This window comes from Somniosus microcephalus, chromosome 21, assembly GCF_052327205.1.
Source record: "Somniosus microcephalus isolate GS21.2 chromosome 21, FLI_Smic_1.0, whole genome shotgun sequence".
NCBI classification, from domain to species: domain Eukaryota; kingdom Metazoa; phylum Chordata; class Chondrichthyes; order Squaliformes; family Somniosidae; genus Somniosus; species Somniosus microcephalus.
In genome coordinates this window covers 53842786-53861321 of record NC_141007.1, presented here as the reverse complement: position 1 = coordinate 53861321, position 18536 = coordinate 53842786, and the positions used below count along the sequence as shown (strand labels likewise).

The following is an 18536-nucleotide window of genomic DNA, read 5'->3' as shown; positions in this document are numbered from 1 at the left end:
TTGAAGGTTGCTGGATCCTACTTTCCTGTTTCACAGCTGTTGTACTCTATGCCGGACCACATTCTGTGCCAGTGAGATGTCACAGCCAAAGATAAAAAATTAATTGTCTTGAATGGTAAAACTCTGAATCTGAGTTTTTGCCGAATGCATGAGGGAACGAACGCTAATACAGTATGTTGCTAATGTTTGCCATTTCGGAGCTGCTGACCACATCTTGCCTTTGAGGGGAAGTTTTTCCTTTTTGGACTTGACATTTGATTTGAGTGACATAAGCCTGCCAATGTGTTAGAAGCTAATACAGTATTGTCTTTACAGTCAGTTCCTTTTTTATTTTCAAACAATTTTATATGTGCTTAGATCAACAGCAGCTCTACTACATCTTTGATATATCAAAATGATACAAGGTACTTCACGAAGGTGGGTGGGTGGGGGGAGAAACAGACACTGAGCAGAAGTTACAAAAGTCTGGGGAGGTGACCAAATATCTTGTGGAGGCTTTTTGACAGTGGGGAGAGGTAAGGCAAGGCAGAGGGGTTGGGGAGAAAATTCAGTGCTGAACTAAATTGTTGTGATACCTCATTTCTTCCACTGTGTGCTGCTAGTTCATTTATGTAATGTGTGAATTAATGCATCAGTTATGTAGCTTGCTGAAACTCTGCTACCCGTTTCCTAACTCGCACCAAGTCCTGTACTCGCTGACCTACACTGGCTTCCAGTTCACCAATGCCTCGAATTTAAAATCCTCATCCTCATCCTCGTGTTCAAATCCCTCCACGGCTTCGTCCTTCCCTATCTCTATAACCTTCTCCAGCCCTACAAACCTCCTAGAACTCTGCGTTTCTCCAATTCTGGCCTCTTGCGCATCCCCAAATTCGTTCGCCTCACCATTGGCAGTTGTACCTTCAGCTGTCTAGGCCCTAAGCTCTGGAATTTCCTCCCTAAACCTCTCCCCTTTAAGACGTGCCTTAAAACCTACCTCTTTGACCAAGCTGTTTTAATATCTCCTTATTTGGCTCTGTCAATTTTTCTCTGATTACACTCCTGTGAAGCGTCTTGGAACATTTTACAATGGTAAAGGCGCTATATAAATGCAAGCTGTTGTTGCATCTGCCAATGATACTGGGGCGGAGCAACGGGAAGATGCACAGTAGCCTGAAGTCAGAAGATCCAAGGCTATGAGCTTTAATGTAAGGAGGTTGTAGATGTTGGGTTTGGTGAACGGGTTTGTGAACAAGGACAATTATTTTCAAATCAGTGCATTTGGGAGCCAGTGGAGGATGGGGATGATGGAGGAGCAGGACTTCGTCAGGGCTAGGATGAGGGCATTAGAGTTTTTGATGAGTTGGGAGTTTGTATAGGGTGGGACTGAATGAGCTGGTGAGTAAAATGTTGGAAAGGTTAAGCCTGGAGGTGACGTTGATGAGTTTTGATGTTACTGAGGTTGAAGTAGGAATGGACACGGGTGATGTTAAGACAGAAATATGTGGTTTTGATAATGAGAATATGAAGTGGGATTTGAAGCTCAGTTTGGAGTGAATGGAGGAATCAATGTTGGGCTTTAAGGAGGGGTTGATGATGGTAGTTTTGAAAGGAGATTCATGTCTGTGAAAAAAGATGTCACTACGCTTTGGGCACACAAAAGGCAGTTGAATAGTCAGGAAAGATAGTTGAATGGTCAGGAGCTGGGTTGTAAGGGGTGTATCTCATGGAGATGAATGATGAGGACTCATGGGAGACATGGAAGTGAAGGTACAGCATTTTGTAGGGTTGGAGTTTGGGTAGAAGGTGGGATGGAGCGGGCAGGATAGCTGGTGTGTGAGCAGGAGGATTAGGTAGCCAAGCCAATAGTCCCAATTTTGGAGATGAAGAATCAATGAGTTTCTCATACCTTACTTTGGAGGTGAGGATAGAGGGAGCAGGGGAAGGTCACTGAAGGAGTAGTTTATGGTGGAGGATTTGAGAGGGAAAGGCATTATTATTGGCGGTGGATTAGACATCAAGTTCAGTTGTGTGCCATGCATGCTCAAGCCTGCAGCCCTTGGATTTAAGGTGGCAGTTACATCAAGGAAGCAGTGGAGGCGAGCTTATGAGGGATCTGTTGAATCAAAGACTGGCCCTTAAACCAAGCACACATTTTACATTTCTAAAAACTTACCCAATTTGATAAAGTTGCTTGTTTCTGATAAAGGATCAAATGCGGACCTGTTATAGTGCTGTGATGCATATATCCATAGTAATATCTGTGCACACTAATCTTGTAGTCCTACATATCTGCATCCCACTCCTGACACAGCCCAAATCTCAATCTATCAACAAGCCAATCAGGAATACATAAAAAGTTACTCCAGAAATTTACAGTATGTGTCCCTGCCATACTGGGCCAAATGTAAAGCTCCATTGTACCTGTATCAAAAGTTTGAGAATGGCAGTGGTGGGGTGGTAAGATGCACTGGAGCTTGAGAGTCAATTTTGACATCAGTCTTCTCCATCACTTTTTAAAAATATATCTTTTCAGTAGCTTTTTGAAAAAAAATTGCTTCGAACATCTCATTTGATTTATTTTTTGCTATTCTTTCACCATTTCTCTCCCACTTTGTCACTTATCTGTACTACTGTTGATCTTTGCTGTTCCCAACAATACTGTCCATACATCTTTTCTGCCAGTTACTGGTGTTAAAATGCAGCATCATTCCTTCTCATTATCCACTAAGAGAAAACAGGAATGCTATTTGGAGAACAGGCTAACCCAATCTTCGTAGCATCAGTGAGATTATAGTGGGATTATATGGTGTTAAAGCTTTATCACTTAGACACTGCGTTGGGGATAGTCCCATATAAGGTTTTTCTTGCTGAGCTGAAATAATATTGAATTCCAGCATTGGCAACTATCAGCCAAGGACAAATCAAAAATCAGCTAGGCTGATAAATTTACCTGCCACCCCCAAAGCCTCTAATTAAGTACTGCTCTCATGATTTTTGGGGTTACTGCAAGCCAGACATTAGCTTCAGAAAACAAATTCACTTGACTCGTGGTCCTGTTCACAATTTATCTCCGGTTTTCTCAAATTTCACCACTCCTCATCTGCATTGTGCAGATATAGCCGTATACCCATTGTAGATACAATTTTATTTCACACATTTTTTCTTCCCTGTAGTATTACGCTTTGCATTACAGCTTTATTGCTAGTTCATTTCAAAGGAAGCTACTTATCAATCGAGCATTAATTTTTTTGAGTGTTTAGATAATTTTTTTCTGCTTGTTACTCAAAATATCAAGAGCTCTAATATCCTGCAGCTTCTGTCTTCCTTTTCACCATGTGATGTTTGTGCAGGTCACGGTGAAGGATAGGACATTTTCTGACTTTCTGTAGTCAGTTGGAATCAAATGTAGCACCGAGAAGTCGGTCCACATCAATAACGTGCCTTAAATCCAACTTCACAAGAGTACCTCTTACTGCACCAGCAAGATTTCCATTTTCCAAACCAGCTATCTGCATTGCCTACGTGTAACTTAAGTTAGTGTCAATCTTTTGGTCAACTGTGAATGGCAACTGTATTAATATGAATCAAACTGCTTCCTTACAACCAAAGAATGCAGTCTCAGGCTGGACTGCATTCAAACCCATATCCAGAGATGAGGACAATGCACTAAGATCCCTAAGCTCTCAATTTAATTTCCAAACATGTCAACATTAGTATTTATATAATTTTCATACCCAAGTTATGCCTGTAATTCTTCAACCCATCTGCCATCACACCTCAGCTTTCAGACCTTTTAATTGAGCCCTTGGGCCAGCTACCAGGATGCACAAAGCACCACTTGGTAACATTCGCCAATCTGATTTTCTTTTCCTTCCTCCTGTAAGAGAACCACCACCTTGGTTTAGTGCCACTCTGGTCCATATCAGTAACTGAGCAGAGTTAACCATTTTCCTCCATGACATCAAAGCCAAATTTTTGATATTAGAAAAGCACATTTTAATCTCCCTAGCCTCAAAGTGCTTTGGCTAACAATTGATTAAATTATATTCATATGTAGCTAGAAGACTACTGCATCCTGTCGGGACTCAAACTGGCCAAATGGCCTCCTGTAACCATTCTATGAAAAAGGATATTGAAGTAAGCATCATAATCACTTCGCTACCAGTCTGAATTATGTTTCCAAAAAGTGCAGAACCAAAGCATCTCAAAGCTAAACATGTTGAAAAAGGACAACATCATAAAACTGATGGTGCTTTCAATAACTCTGAAATCAAAGACTGAGTCATCAGAAATTTAGGTAAAATAAATTTTATTTCAAAATTGTTGAAAGCAAGAAATGGATTTCTCTGAAAAAGAAACTTGATCTTCTGCAAGAAACAGGTGCATTTTGGCTTTGACAATATGCTCGAGATCTTGAACAGCCATGATCTTTGCTACAGCTTAAATGTCATAGTTATTTTCAATTCAACACTGAATTTGAACTCTAAACTGTGCAAACCCACTTATTGGTATGTTGGTTGAGGGCAAACAAATAAAATAAAATCCCCAAACTATCCCCACTGCTTCAAAATTGGCTGATATTCAAGAATCATAAAGTGGCTGGTGTAAACAAACCAGGTTAAATCGCAATGTTTCTGCCTCCCTATCCACCAGGAACTATTGTCAACCGTTGCAAATTCCACGTTTGAGGCTCCAAATGCACAGTATTCATTATACAGCCAGCTTCCTCTTCACCTGTGGCCCTCCACAGACATACTGTTCTACTGAGCTCCATTGATGGCCTACCTAATTATGTAATGTTGACAGAGCTAGGATTAAGTGCCATGCCCCACTTTTTCTGCTTTACAACAAAAAGCAAGGAAATGCAATTGGGGCAAGATTAAACCATTTTAAATACAGCAAGTGAAACAGCTCTTAATTTATTTTTAGTAGAATTAGGTACTGTACAATTTATTTTCTTGCTGTCTCTGATGTGTGTGGCCTCCACTTGGCAACTACCCAATGACATAATTGAAAACAGGTCACTGCAAGGAACTGCAGGCACAGAACAATACCGGATCACTCAGTGATGCACCGTTCTGCAGCATTTCTAAGAATAGTCCTCAAAAATATATCAGTTGCAATTGCAGATCTCAACATGTTGTTTGTTGTAATACTGTCCTAGATGATCAGAAAGACAACTGTGATACTGCGATATCCGAGTTCTGCCATAAGAAACTAACTTCCATAAACTAAAAATTATCAATACAGCATTTTACCTGTAGACCAGAAGCCATCAACATATGTACTAGTTTGGAGATAAAGTGCAGCTCAAATGTAAAGTCAATTGTTCCAGATTTAAATTGATCAGTGATTTATTGAAAAATAAAACAAGAGTGCAATTAGACTGTAGAACCCACCCACCAACCCTAAAGGACAAATTGATGCATTTATTTATCAGTAAACCACTGCTCGTAATTAACAGACATATTTTAGCAGAGTCAAGCTGCTTCCGCAATCCAGGAATGGACAACTTAAGAGCAAGTTGTTCAGAATCGTATACCTTAAAATTCTGGATAAATTTCTCCAAACTGAACCTGATCTTCAGTGCAAGTGGCATATAAAAAGATAGGGTTGTAGGCAAGAAAAAAAAAAGCACACAAAGAGAGTCTTGGATATTAATACCTGATCTCGTGGCTACTTAGTGCCCAAGATTTTATGAAAGCTACTGTTCATGTACTGTGGACTTCCACATCACTGTATTCGTGATTGTATTTCAAATGATCTCATTAATTTTATTGAATGTAAATGGTTACAATAATTTTGTACTCACTTCTGAAGGTTAAACTTGGTAACTATAGGCTTACAAATAAAATAAAATCTCAGACTCTAGAACAAATTTAAAAAAAAAATCCCTGACAAAGAACAAATTCCCAGCCCCATTCCAAATCAAGAGTCAGGCATGTGCACCCTGAGGCTTTCACGAGTAATTAGGAATGTCATCAACTGTGTCATACCTGTTACACTTTTACCCAATCTCAACACATAAATAACTAAAAATAGAAGACAGTTATTTTAATCTTTTTGCCACTCTCCCCCCCCCCCCCCCCCCCCCCACCCCCTACAAATGTGACTCCTTGCTAGGATACAGTTCCAAAGGCATCCTCTGGTACCTCACCCAGCTGTCAGCAGCCCAGTTGACCACAGGGGTCACTGCAGCTGAACCTCATGCTGCGCCTTGCTTGAACCTGTCCTCACATGCACATTTCCAGCAGGGGTTGTTGTCAGATAATCAGTAGAACCCATACTGCGGTCCCAACCGAGACCAACTAACAGCGCAGACCAGGGATCGAACCTTTGTGGTCTGTATGGTTCAGCTATTCACAATCCACTCACTGAGCCATCAGGGAAGCTCACAACAGCCATTTGAATGTGTCACACCAATTACAGTTACACGTAAAAGCTGCAAAATACAGACGTCTGGAAACTGCTTACAACTGTAGCCACAATTTTTACGCTGTATTTGCATTTAAGGACATGTTCAGGTTTAGTACAGGTTAAGATGATCTGTACCAAATGCAACCCCAGAACTATATAGCCTAGGATTAACAGAACCCATCTTGACTTTTTTTTTTGGGTTAAACAGGTTCTCAGATCTAATCTTTTATACCAGCCTGATGGGAAACTCCAAGTTTACAGCCTAGATCTGCACCAGAGACAAGACATCAGTTTTTACTCCAGTAATTATATAAATTCCGCAATCTGCTTCATTCTCTGAAGGACAGTTGCAAATTCACAGTAACTGGAAGTTTGCAGCTTAGCATTAGAGGGGCTCGAGAAAAAACTGGTTGTAAAATACCAGGGCAACTGCTGTAAGCCTAGTGCAGTTCAGATCATTTTTAAAACACCTTCAATCTGGTTGTAATCCAGATTCATATCACTTTTTAAAATGCACTGGGAATGCAAAAAAGCTTCTTAGACCAAGGTGACTCTACTGCGTATGAAAAATAAATGCCTTCTTGTTGTTTCTTCATTACAAAGCAATTTCAACAACTATTGTCTCAACAGTACTGGAGGACTTTGCTCATTTGCAGACTAATTCTGTAGAGAACAGATTTAGTGAGTTAGAATTGTGCCAGACAGGGTAAATGAAGTAATCAAGGCTACAGTTGTACTATTATAGTCACCACAATTTTGATATTACATTTGTCCAAGGGCATTTAAAGAGTGAAGAGATGGTAATTTTTTTAACCAAATGGAGCAAAAAGGGAAAAGATTGTGCAATTTAAATCATCTAAAGTACAAACATCCACTGCAAAAGATTACATTTACAGTCCCTGTCCTTCATTGAAGGCACACAGTCCCACATTCTGGTCACGTTTGGTGTCCACGCTGATGCAAGCTATAGAAGTGTGCCTCCCTCAGGATCTGATTGATTTGGAAGTACGGGCCTTGTGTAGACTGTTCACTGGAATCAGAAAACTGAAGCATAGTCGAGCTGTTGCCTGGCTTGGTCCGGCTTAAATTGGCTTCAGCTGGTAAGTGTCCATTGGGTCTGTCAGGACTGCTGATGATGCTGCTGCTGTCACTGCTCGAGGACTGCAGAAAGAAGAGGGTTTAACTGGTGAGAGCAACTCTAGAGTACTACTGGAACAGACAGTATACACAGCTGAAACCTTTAAACACAGAAATTAAATGTGCACATTTCCTCATATACTGGCATCTTGGTACATCATATGGCTGTTGCAAATTGCCAGAAAACCCCTTACCATCAGGTGAATACCAATGCCATCCCCATATATTTTAAAGCAGAGAGAAATAATGCATGCATATGCATTCCTTTGTAAAAGTAAAAAAATTAGTCAATAGCTGCAGCATTCTTTCACAGGTTGCTCCATAACCAGTTCAACAGTGCACCATGTAAATTCAGAACTGGACAGCAGCTGAACAAATGGTAACCTTCAACGCTGAGAAACTTCAGTCAAGAAACACAGTTGGATAGGCAATGTCACAGTCAAAGAATATCAAGCTCACCAGTTAAACATTTAACTTTCTGGCATCATTATATAAATTATATTGGAACAAGCAATTAGTAAAGACAGCTGGGAAAAAAAGTGAGACAGGCACTGGCAGAGTCGCCAGGAACCTGGGTCCTAAGCTGACATCTGCTAAATTTGGCAGGCTGGAGGGAAACCACTTCTTATTCATTACAGTCCAAATCCAGGCAGACTAGTGTACTGGGCAAGGATGGTCTTCTCTATGCAACAGTCATACAGGAGATCTTCCCTGCTCTATTGCGTACTCTCTATTGCTGCCTACTCTGCTCCACCATCCACTCTTCATTGCTGGCTCACTGGTGTTTCTTCTGCTGTTTGAACTTCCCGTTCCTATAGGATTAGAAAAGGCTGCTCCTTCATTGGCGGATCTAGATCCCAAATTTTGAACAGCCCGCGCAGCCTGTTAAAAGGAGCCGCGCGGGCTAAAACATTTCAGAGGGACCATTGGTGTACAATCCTTCCTACCCCAATTTTCCTCTCTGCACGAGGCTCAGTCGTTCCAATTTACCTACGTGCAGTAAGATGTAAATCTGTCCCTCATTCTGCTTTTGGGTATGGAAGGGGGCAAGGAGAGAAAATATTAGGGATGAGGAAATTTAACAAAAATATTAGCTGAATTATCAAACTTTCTCTTATTTGTTTCCTTGATGAGGAAAGGGACAAAAACCATCTTCAAACCATCATATTTCACATACACATTCCATGGTTAAGATAGTCTTTTCAAACTGTATTTAGATGACTAGAGCACCACCTAGAACTTGCTACAAGTTCACTGGCGCTGTGGCCACTGTTTTCTTGTTATGATCATGCAGTCAGGTGTGATATGGACTTCTGCCCACTGAGAAATGTGGGAACGAATTTAAATGAAGGCACCCAATATCAAGAATTCCACCTCCCCCCCGCCCCATATCCAGATTCTGATAGCTCTGGGCTGAATCTTCATAATTAACGCTTTCACCCATGTCCTTTTTTTAAAAAAATACAAAATAAAAAGGCCATATAAGTACATTGCATGTTGTGCAGAACAGCATTTTTGAGAAAAGGTCAGTTACTAAAGGCATCTCCATATGTAATTTCTAAAATACTGTAAAGAGCAGTTGTTAAAGAAAAAATCAGAAGTTTCAATTTTACCAAAGCAGCTCTCCGTTAAGTAAAATTCCAATCCTTGCTCGAATATTAAAAAAGTCCCAAGTCCTGGCGATGTGCATATTTTCACCTTCCTCCCCCTATTCCTAAAAGGTAGTGACTCATGCCGGGATACTGTTGCAGAGCAGGAGCAAACCATTACCTCAACCAAGTGCCTATGTGTGCGTTAGCCTGGACAGTTAGCTTTGGCAGACTATTTGACTGAAGGGCATCATCCTCAGGAGGTTACTTAATATTACAATTTTACAATTGATTTCTAACCTCACAGTCCCAGCTGTCTCTCGGTAGATCCTGCAGCAAAGTACTGTTGCTGAGGCGTTTCGGTGGTGGGACAGGCTGGTTTTCTTCATCGTTACAGCTCCGTCTTCGCTTCCTGAAATTGGAGGAGGGGGAAGAGGAGAGAGAGAACAGGACCTTAATTTTAATCTATAAACACCAATTAAGGTACACAATTCCTTAAGCTTAACCAGTCACTCCTCAGTTCACTGGCTTTCTTAAGATTCTCAAAAGATAATCCTTGAATAATAATTGGATAAAATTTTAAAGCTGTATTCAAAAATTATAAAGATTGAGAATAGCAAGTTATTCAGGGCTCAGTGTGAAAGTTAATTAAAAAAGGAGACGCCCACAGTGTTCGTACAAAACTGATGACTATGTAGGTTAACTTGTCAGTTTGTACAGCTCAATACAGCACTGGGCGTCGCAATGTGTTTTAGCCGGGGAGGGGGGTTGGGTTATGACCCCCCCATTATTTTGAGGTCAGCCAGCATGGCTTTGTGGGGACTGCCTCCATCTCGCTCTCAGGAACCTCGATCACCCGTCTTCACTCTCCAAATCTGTGCGTTCCCACTTCAGACCGAGTCAGCCGGCATTGCCCGATTCCCAGCTTTCAGATTTCCACTGCACTGTGCGCGAAAAACAAAGGGTAGGAGGAATTTGGAACTCAGCCAATCTCGAGTTCAACCCCTCACCGCCCCCCCGCCTGCCACAGTCAGTCAGACCTAGCACCCCGCCAGTGGTTTTAGCCGTGACTGCAGGAAGGAGGGATGTCGTTTCTGGAAAATGGAATGGGTGAACATTCCAAAAATGTTTTTCTTAAGAAACTAAGAAATAGGATTAGGCCATTTGGCCCTTCGAGCCTGCTCTAACATTCAATAAGACCCTGGCTGATCTGCTACCACAACTCTACTTTCCCACCCTATCCCCATATCATTAATTCCCTCAGTGTTCATTTTGGTGAGAAATATCTTATTTGTGCTGCATTCATTGGATGGAGATCAATATATGGGACAGCTGGTTCTGCTGCACAATCTCGAGTTGTTTTTTGCTTGCTACAAGATGATAGTGTCCTGTTTAGATTCTGTACCAGCACAATCAATCAAACGCTCCCTCTCTTAACTCAGTGGTAGCACCGTTACCTCTGGAGTCCCCCCAATGAGCTATCCTTGGCCCCATTCTATTTCTCATCTACATGATACCTCTCGGCGATATCATCCATCAGGTTCCACATGTACGCTGATGACACTCAGCTCTATCTCACCACCATCTTTCTGCACCCCTTCTCCGTCTGATTCATAGAAACATAGAAGATAGGAGCAGGAGTAGGCCATTCGGCCCCTCGAGCCTGCTCCGCCATTCAATGCGATCATGGCTGATCATCCAAATTCAGTACACAGTCCCTGCCTTCTCCCCATACCCCTTGATCCCTTTAGCCCTAAGAAATATATCCAACTCCTTCTTGAATATATTTAATGTATTGGCCTCTACTGCCTTCTGTGGTAGAGAATTCCACAGGTTCACCACTCTCTGGGTGAAGAAATTCCTCCTCATCTCAGTCCTAAATGGCCTACCCCTTATCCTGTGACCCCTGGTTCTGGACTCCCCGACCATCGGGAACATCCTTCCTGCATCTAGTCTGTCCAGTCCTGTCAGAATGTTATAAGTTTCAATGAGATCCCCTCTCATTCTTCTAAACTCCAGCAAGTACAAGCCCAATCGACCCAATCTCTCCTCATACGTCATTCCTGCCATCCCAGGTATCAGCCTGGTGAATCTTCGCTGAACTCCTTCCATGGCAAGAACATCCTTCCTCAGATAAGGCAACCAAAACTGCACACAATACTCAAGATGTGGTCTCACCAAGGCCCTGTACAACTGCAGCAAGACATCCTTGTTCCTGTACTCAAACCCTCTCGCTACAAAGGCCAACATACCATTTGCCTTCTTAACTGCCTGCTGCACCTGCATGCTTAAGCAGCATTCATCACACTGCTTGTCCGACATCCAATATTGGATGAGCAGAAATCTCCTCCAACTAAATATTGGGAAGACTGAAGCCATTGTCTTTGGTCCCCGCCACAAACTCTGTTCCCTGGCCACCGTTTCCATCCCTGGCAAGTGTGAAGCTGAACCAGATTGTTCGCAACCTTGGTGTTGTGTTTAATCCCAAGATGAGCTTCCGACCACATACCCGCTCCATCAAGACCACCTATTTCCACCTCCGTAACATCGCCCGACTCCGACCCTGCATCTGCTGCTGAAACCCTCATCCATGCCTTTGTTACCTTTAGACTTGACTATTCCAACACTCTCCTTGCTCGCCTCCCATCCTCCGCCCGACATAAACTTGTACTCATCCAAAACTCTGCTGCCCGTATCTTAACTCGCTCCAAGTCTCGTTCACCCATCAACCATGTGCTTGCTGACCTTCACTGGCTCCCGGTCCAACAACGCCTCAATTTTAAAATCCTCATCCTGGTTTTCAAATCCCGCCATGGCCTCGCCCCTCCCTATCGCTGTAACCTCCTCCAGCCTACAAGCCTTTGAGATCGCTGCGCTCTGCCAATTCTGGCCTCTTGCACGTCCCCGATTTTAATCGCTCCACCATTGGCGGCCGTGCTTTCAGCTGCTTTGGCACCAAGCCCTGGAATTCCCTCCCTACAGCTCTCCACCTCTCCTCCTTCAAGCCTCCCTCTTTGACCAAGCTTTGTCTCATCTGCCCACATATCTCCTTCTGTGGCTCGGTTATTATCGATATCGCTCTTGCTCAGCGCCTTGGGACGTTTTGCTACATTAACGGCGCTGTATAAATGCAAGTTGTTGTTGTTGAGTCCAAAGGTCGTGAGTTCAAGCCCCACTCCAGAGCCTGGAGCACATTACCCAGACTGACACTCCAGTGCAGTAGCTGAGGGGAGTGCTGCACTGTAGAGGGGCCATCTTTCAGACGAGATGTTGTACCGAGGCCATGTCTGCCTCTTGGGTGGATATAAACGAACACATGGCTCTATTCGAAGAGGAGCAGGGTAGTTAGCCCGTGCCCTGGCCAATAGTTACCCCTCAACCAACACCTGAAACAGATTATCTGGTCATTATCTCATTGCTGTTTGTGGGGGCTTGCTGTATGCAAATTGGCTGATGCATTTCCTCATTACAACAGTGACTACACTTCAAAAGTACTTCATGGTCTGTGAAGCGTTTTGGGACGTCCTGAGGCTGTGAAAGGCGCTATATTAATGCAAGTTCTTTATTTCAACTCAAGTCTCTAGAATGCTTCAACCATGATTGATCTTGTGGTTTTAAAAGCATTTCCTTAGATGGCACAAGTGAACATTTGCATCATTTACTTGGCAAGTACACACTGTACCCAAATTCTGGTGCCGAGCCTGGCTGGCTAACATACTTGGAATGATTTTGTTTTCTCCTGTTTTTCCAATTGCAGTTTGGCCCAAAGTTTTATTACTTAACATTTCAATCTTTGTCTCCTGCTCAAAATGTTGTTAAAACTTGAAGAATGGTACGAATCAGCTGCAAGAATGTTTGGTTACATTTTCTGACATTATTTAGTGCAATAATGCTGCCAAATTATGCTTTTTCTGAAGCAGTCCACTCTATTATTTCTGCACATCCCTGTAAACTACAAAGCAATCTATAGAGACATGTGCCAATGTTAAAATGCTGCTGAAATCTGGAGCTTGTGGGACTATTTCAGATTATGGAAATGATGCAGCTGTTTGAACACAATGCTTATTGATGTGGCAGTTCTGCAATTTTCCTCATACCAAACTCCAGTATATTTTTCCTGTAAATTTCACCAGTCCCCTAGGATATGAATTTGTCACTAAAAGGGTGAGAGGCTTCAGCGTTGGGTTGTATACTGGCAAATCCACTAGAAACATAGAAGATAGGAGCAGGAGTAGGCCATTCGGCCCCTCGAGCCTGCTCTGCCATTCAATGAGATCATGGCTGATCATCCAAATTCAGTACCCGGTCCCTGCTTTCTCCCCATATCCCTTGATCCCCTTAGCCTTAAGAAATATATCTAACTCCTTCTTGAATATATTTAAAAAATTGGCCTCAACTGCCCTCTGTGGTAGAGAATTCCACAGGTTCACCACTCTCTGGGTGAAGAAATTCCTCCTCATCTCAGTCCTAAATGGCTTACCCCTTATCCTTAGACTGTGACCCCTGGTTCTGGACTCCCCCGCCATCGGGAATAGCCTTCCTGCATCTAGTCTGTCTAGTCCTGTTAGAATTTTATAAGTTTCAATGAGATCCCCCCCTCATTCTTCGAAACTCTAGCGAATATAAGCCTAATCGACCCAATCTCTCTCCATACATCATTCCTGCCATCCCAGGTATCACTAGCTTTCTCCTTCTAAATAAAATTGATGAATTGGCACAGTAAAATACCATCTCCATCAGTGTTGGCGAACTATAAAAAATACCACATTCCACTTTAACCATGTACTTGTAAGTTGATTATTAAACTGCATTTAATTATAGTTCCACACATGTCCATCCTATTGTGAAATTATGTTACCATGTGCTGAACAGGATTGTTAGTGGATATACAATTAAATACAGAACCTTAAAATTAGAGTTAGGCTGTTCAGGGGTGATGTCAGAAAGCATTTCTTCGCACTAATGGTAGTGGAAATCTGGATTTCTCTCCCCCAAAAAGTTGTTGAGGCTGGGGGTCAATTGAACATTTCAAAACTGAGAGAGAGATTTTTGTTAGGCAAGGGTATTAAGGGTTACAGAACCAAGGCAGGTAGATGGAGTGAACAGCCATGAACTAACTGAATGGCGGACCAGGCTCGAGGGGCTGAATGGCCTACTCCTGTTCCTAAATATACACGGTATAACATCAATGAACTTTTCAGGTTACAGGGAGATGTCAATTTTGAAGAGAGACAAGGCAAATAAACTGCAGAGTGAGGAGCCTTGTAGAACTGTCTGTGCTTCATAAATGATATCGCTTACAAGTCATCAGGTCAGTCCACGTATAGGATACAATTGTACCTCAGAACTCATCACCTAATGTTTGTACTGTACTATCCATATAATCATTTCTCACTGTGATGACTGGAAGGGCCAATGATGCAGGAAGTTAAGTATTGCAATATATCATAGGCTTCTTTAGTTCCATTTCTTCCTGTCTGGTGAAGCAAAAACTGCCTGAATTGAGTTTTGCATCCGTCACAGATCAACGACACCCCATCACTGGTCATTTAGCACAACAATTAGAAGCTGATCATTTCCCTCAAAACATTGTCTTTCATTTTATGGAGCTTTGACCATCAATGTATTTTACTCTGGGTATATGGATACACGACCCATGATCCAGACTAGGGACAGCCATTCATTTACATCTCCCAAACTATAAGCGAGACAGATTACAGAATTTATATACAGATATAGTTGTATGACCAACCCCCATATCCCATACTGAGAGTTGAAAGAGATCATACCTTAAGGTTATCTAACTGGCATTTTACAAACCTAAAGCCTTGTTCAGGGCCCTCCATTCAAGCAGCTGAGTTCAGCATTTCCCTCACAAATGAGGGACTCAAATACGAAATTCTGTATTCTATACAATAGTGTTATTCTACAAGTGCAGCAATTTAATGTCAGACATTCAATTTAATCTGTCATAAGTATTAAGGATATTTCATACTTTTCACATGTCTCTTTTCACCCATTATCCTAAACATTTCAATGAGGGATTGAAACTAGAAATTAGGGATAGATACAACCTCAAAAAAATCGATGTTTTTGGTAACTTGACTGAATAATTCATTGCGAGACCACACTCTTATCTCTGGAACCCAGCTATGAATGCAGCTAAGGCTGATGGGATAAAAATATGACCATTGTACAGGTAAAGTGAATTTGTGAAATCTAAATTTAGCTCTAAGCTGATACAAGTCCACAGCAAAACTGCTTCCAACAATAGCTGGTGATGGAAAACAGAAATGCAACAAGGGTGTAGAAAGGGATGTTCTGTATTTAAAATTTATGGTGCATTGTCGAAGGACCTTTTCCAGGTGTTAAGATATGCAGTGGCAAAAGTGGGAAGATTTACCTATTATAGTAAGATTTTAACAAGGATAATGATAAACCTGAATACAGCATGCTTAAGTTTAGAGGACCAGGTCCTCGGTTGGGTATTGAAGCGGAGACAGTAGGTCTCATCTTCTAAGTGCCATTCATGAAACTCAATTGCAGTGGACATTCAACACTTCTGTGATCCACTAAGAAATATCAGGCACACAAACTCTCATCTCAGAACACCCATAACTGCACCAGAGTGACTCCATTTCTTGTGACTGAGACGCTACAGCTGCTGCTAAATTAAAAAGCAAATCTGCTTTGGACTTGTATCCATGAACAGGCTGGTTCATTTCACTCATGCCCGTTAGTTCTTACACTTTCATCCCATCATTCTGGGCTGAATTTAAATCTGCATCCTGAGGAAAAAGGCTGGCATTCTAACACCAGCCTCTCAACCAGTTGCTGGCTGAGCAAAGGTTGGGGATAAAAGTCACAGGAATTTCCAAGATTTGTGGTGTGAAATTAATCACCGTAGTACCACAGAGCAAATTACTTATTTTGTAGTGCTAAGCTTTAAGGTGATTTTTGGGATACTGAAATGGTACCAATCAATGGGGTTGAGTCACTTGTCTGTTAATCCAGATTATCAAACATATAATTGTTGGAGTACCAAAAATGCCTGTTCCTTTAATAGACAGACTAGATGCAGGAAGGATGTTCCCGATGGCAGGGGAGTCCAGAACCAGGGGTCACAGTCTAAGGATAAGGGGTAAGCCATTTAGGACAGAGGAGGAGGAATTTCTTCACCCAGAGAATGGTGAACCTGTGGAATTCTCTACCACAGAAGGCAGTTGAGGCCAATTCATTAAATATATTCAAGAAGGAGTTAAATATATTTCTTAAAGGCTAAAGGGATCAAGGGATATGGGGAGAAGGCAGGGACTGGGTACTGAATTTGGATGATCAGCCATGATCTCATTGAATGGCGGAGCAGGCTCGAGGGGCCGAATGGCCTACTCCTGCTCCTATCTTCTATGTTTCTATCTTGTCTGTAAGGAAGGTTGACTGAAGCTCAGCTCTACTTTCTATTGGAACCTAGCCTTTGTTCAGTGAGGTTACTTATCAGAAAGAGAAAAAAAGAAAAGCAGCTAGGTAATTACTCACTTATGGATAAACAAGCCCACTATATAAATACTGTGGCCACAAGAGCAGGCCAGAGGCTGGGAATTCTGCGGTGAGTGTCTCACCTCCTGACTCCCCAAAGCCTTTCCACCATCTACAAGGCACAAGTCAGGAGTGTGATGGAATACTCTCCACTTGCCTGGATGAGTGCAACTCCAACAACACTCAAGAAACTCAACACCATTCAGGATAAAGCAGCCCACTTGATTGGCACTCCATCCACCACCTTAAACATTCACTCCCTCCACCACCGGTGCACTGTGGCTGCAGTGTGTACCATCTACAAGATGCACTGCAGCAACTCGCCAAAGCTCCTTCAACAGCACCTTCCAAACCCGCGACCTCTACCACTTAGAAGGACAAGGGCAGCAGACGCATGGGAACATCACCACCTACAAGTTCCCCTCCAAGCCACACCATCCTGATTTGGACCTGTATCGCCGTTCCGTCACTGTCGCTGGGCCAAAATCCTGGAACTCCCTTCCTAACAGCATTGTGGGTGTACCTACACCATATGGACTGCAGCGGTTCAAGAAGGCAGCTCACCACCATCTTCTCAAGGGCAATTAGAGATGAGCACTAAATGCAGGCCTAGCCAACCAGCAACACCCACATCCCATCAATGAATAAAAAAAAATTATGCACCTCCAAAATATCATCTTGGGACAATAAAGGGCATGAGCCTTGATTTGGGGGTATGCTATCTGTCTAAACAATTTCCCAGAAAAAAGGCACGGCATATCTAGATAATAAGGAGCATGTTCCTCCTAACTGGGGGGAAAAGTCTTAGCCACAGCTAATTTTCACACTTGATAATTTAATATGAAGGGGGTTTATTGGTTGTCTGTAAACAAACTACTGAATAAATGTGTCCACTCACTGATGTCAAGAACATTAACAAAGTGAAACTAATGGTGATGTAATCCTGATCATTTCAAATTGTACATCTTCTCAATTTATTATAATAAAGCTATATTATAGCGTTAGTGCTGCATCCACTCAAGACCACAAAGCCAAAATACACCGTTTGTAGCCTGCAGGTTGATCAAACCCAAATTCACAATGAGTTGCCACCATATTGGGGAGGAGAAAAAACCCCAGACAATACATTTATGGCTGGGAAGGGACAATGTCCCTTTAACAAATCCCCATCCGAGGTAATATTAACGAGCACAAGGCCGGGCAGGCGAAAGATGACGAGATCGATCTGCACAAACCTTCCTTCAGTTAAATGCCTGAAAACATGCATTTACACACAAGCTGCCGCCTACGCCATTGGGCCTCGGCACTCGCTCGCGTTATTCGGCAGAATAGGGAGGCGCAGCCCGCTTTAAAGGGGCACCTGCTACAGCCGCTGACCTGCTTCCCCCAGACACTCGAGTCTCCCTCACACCGCGATAAACCTCAGCCTCACATCCCCAGGTCTTTCTCCCCCCCCCGGCCCCCAGATAGCCCTCCCTGGCCAAGTAACGGGGCGCCGATGTGGCTCGACCGTTGCAGCCCAACCCGAGCCACAAACAGCGGCGGCCGCCGCCGCCCATTATGACCCGTGACCCCTCACTCACTCACTCACTCATGGCGTCGACGGCCGAAGAAACTTGGTAGGGCCCCGTGCCGGAGGAGTCAAGGGAAGCTAAGCTGCCACTCACCTGCCGTCTGATAACATCTACCCCCGGCTGCTGCTCGCTGCGTCTGTGCCGTCCTCAGGCCAGGGGCGGGGCCGGCCCTCCGATGCGTTAATAGTGACGTGACGCGGCGTCCACAGACTGCGGCTGCGCGGTCCACAGGCGGCCACAGACTGCGGCTGCGCGGTCCACAGGCGATCACGGACTGCGGCTGCGCGGTCCACAGGCGGCC

General features: G+C 43.1%; 1 protein-coding gene across 3 annotated transcripts; it reads right to left on the bottom strand.

Moving 5' to 3' along the window:
• Positions 1 to 5318: 5318 nt before the first annotated feature.
• Positions 5319 to 18460, bottom strand: LOC147102805 (protein VCF1). Of its 3 annotated transcripts, none has more exons than XM_085963639.1 (3): positions 18329 to 18460; positions 9426 to 9537; positions 5319 to 7560 (listed from the first exon to the last, which is right to left on the bottom strand). In XM_085963639.1, exons 1-3 carry the CDS (start codon positions 18343 to 18345, stop codon positions 7336 to 7338), a joined length of 354 nt encoding a protein of 117 aa, XP_085819765.1. In that variant the 5' UTR covers positions 18346 to 18460; the 3' UTR covers positions 5319 to 7335. The 3 variants fall into 3 exon arrangements, with proteins under 3 accessions (XP_085819765.1, XP_085819766.1, XP_085819764.1); XM_085963640.1 differs by lacking the exon at positions 18329 to 18460 and adding an exon at positions 18249 to 18271; XM_085963638.1 differs by lacking the exon at positions 18329 to 18460 and adding an exon at positions 18039 to 18241.
• Positions 18461 to 18536: the final 76 nt, after the last annotated feature.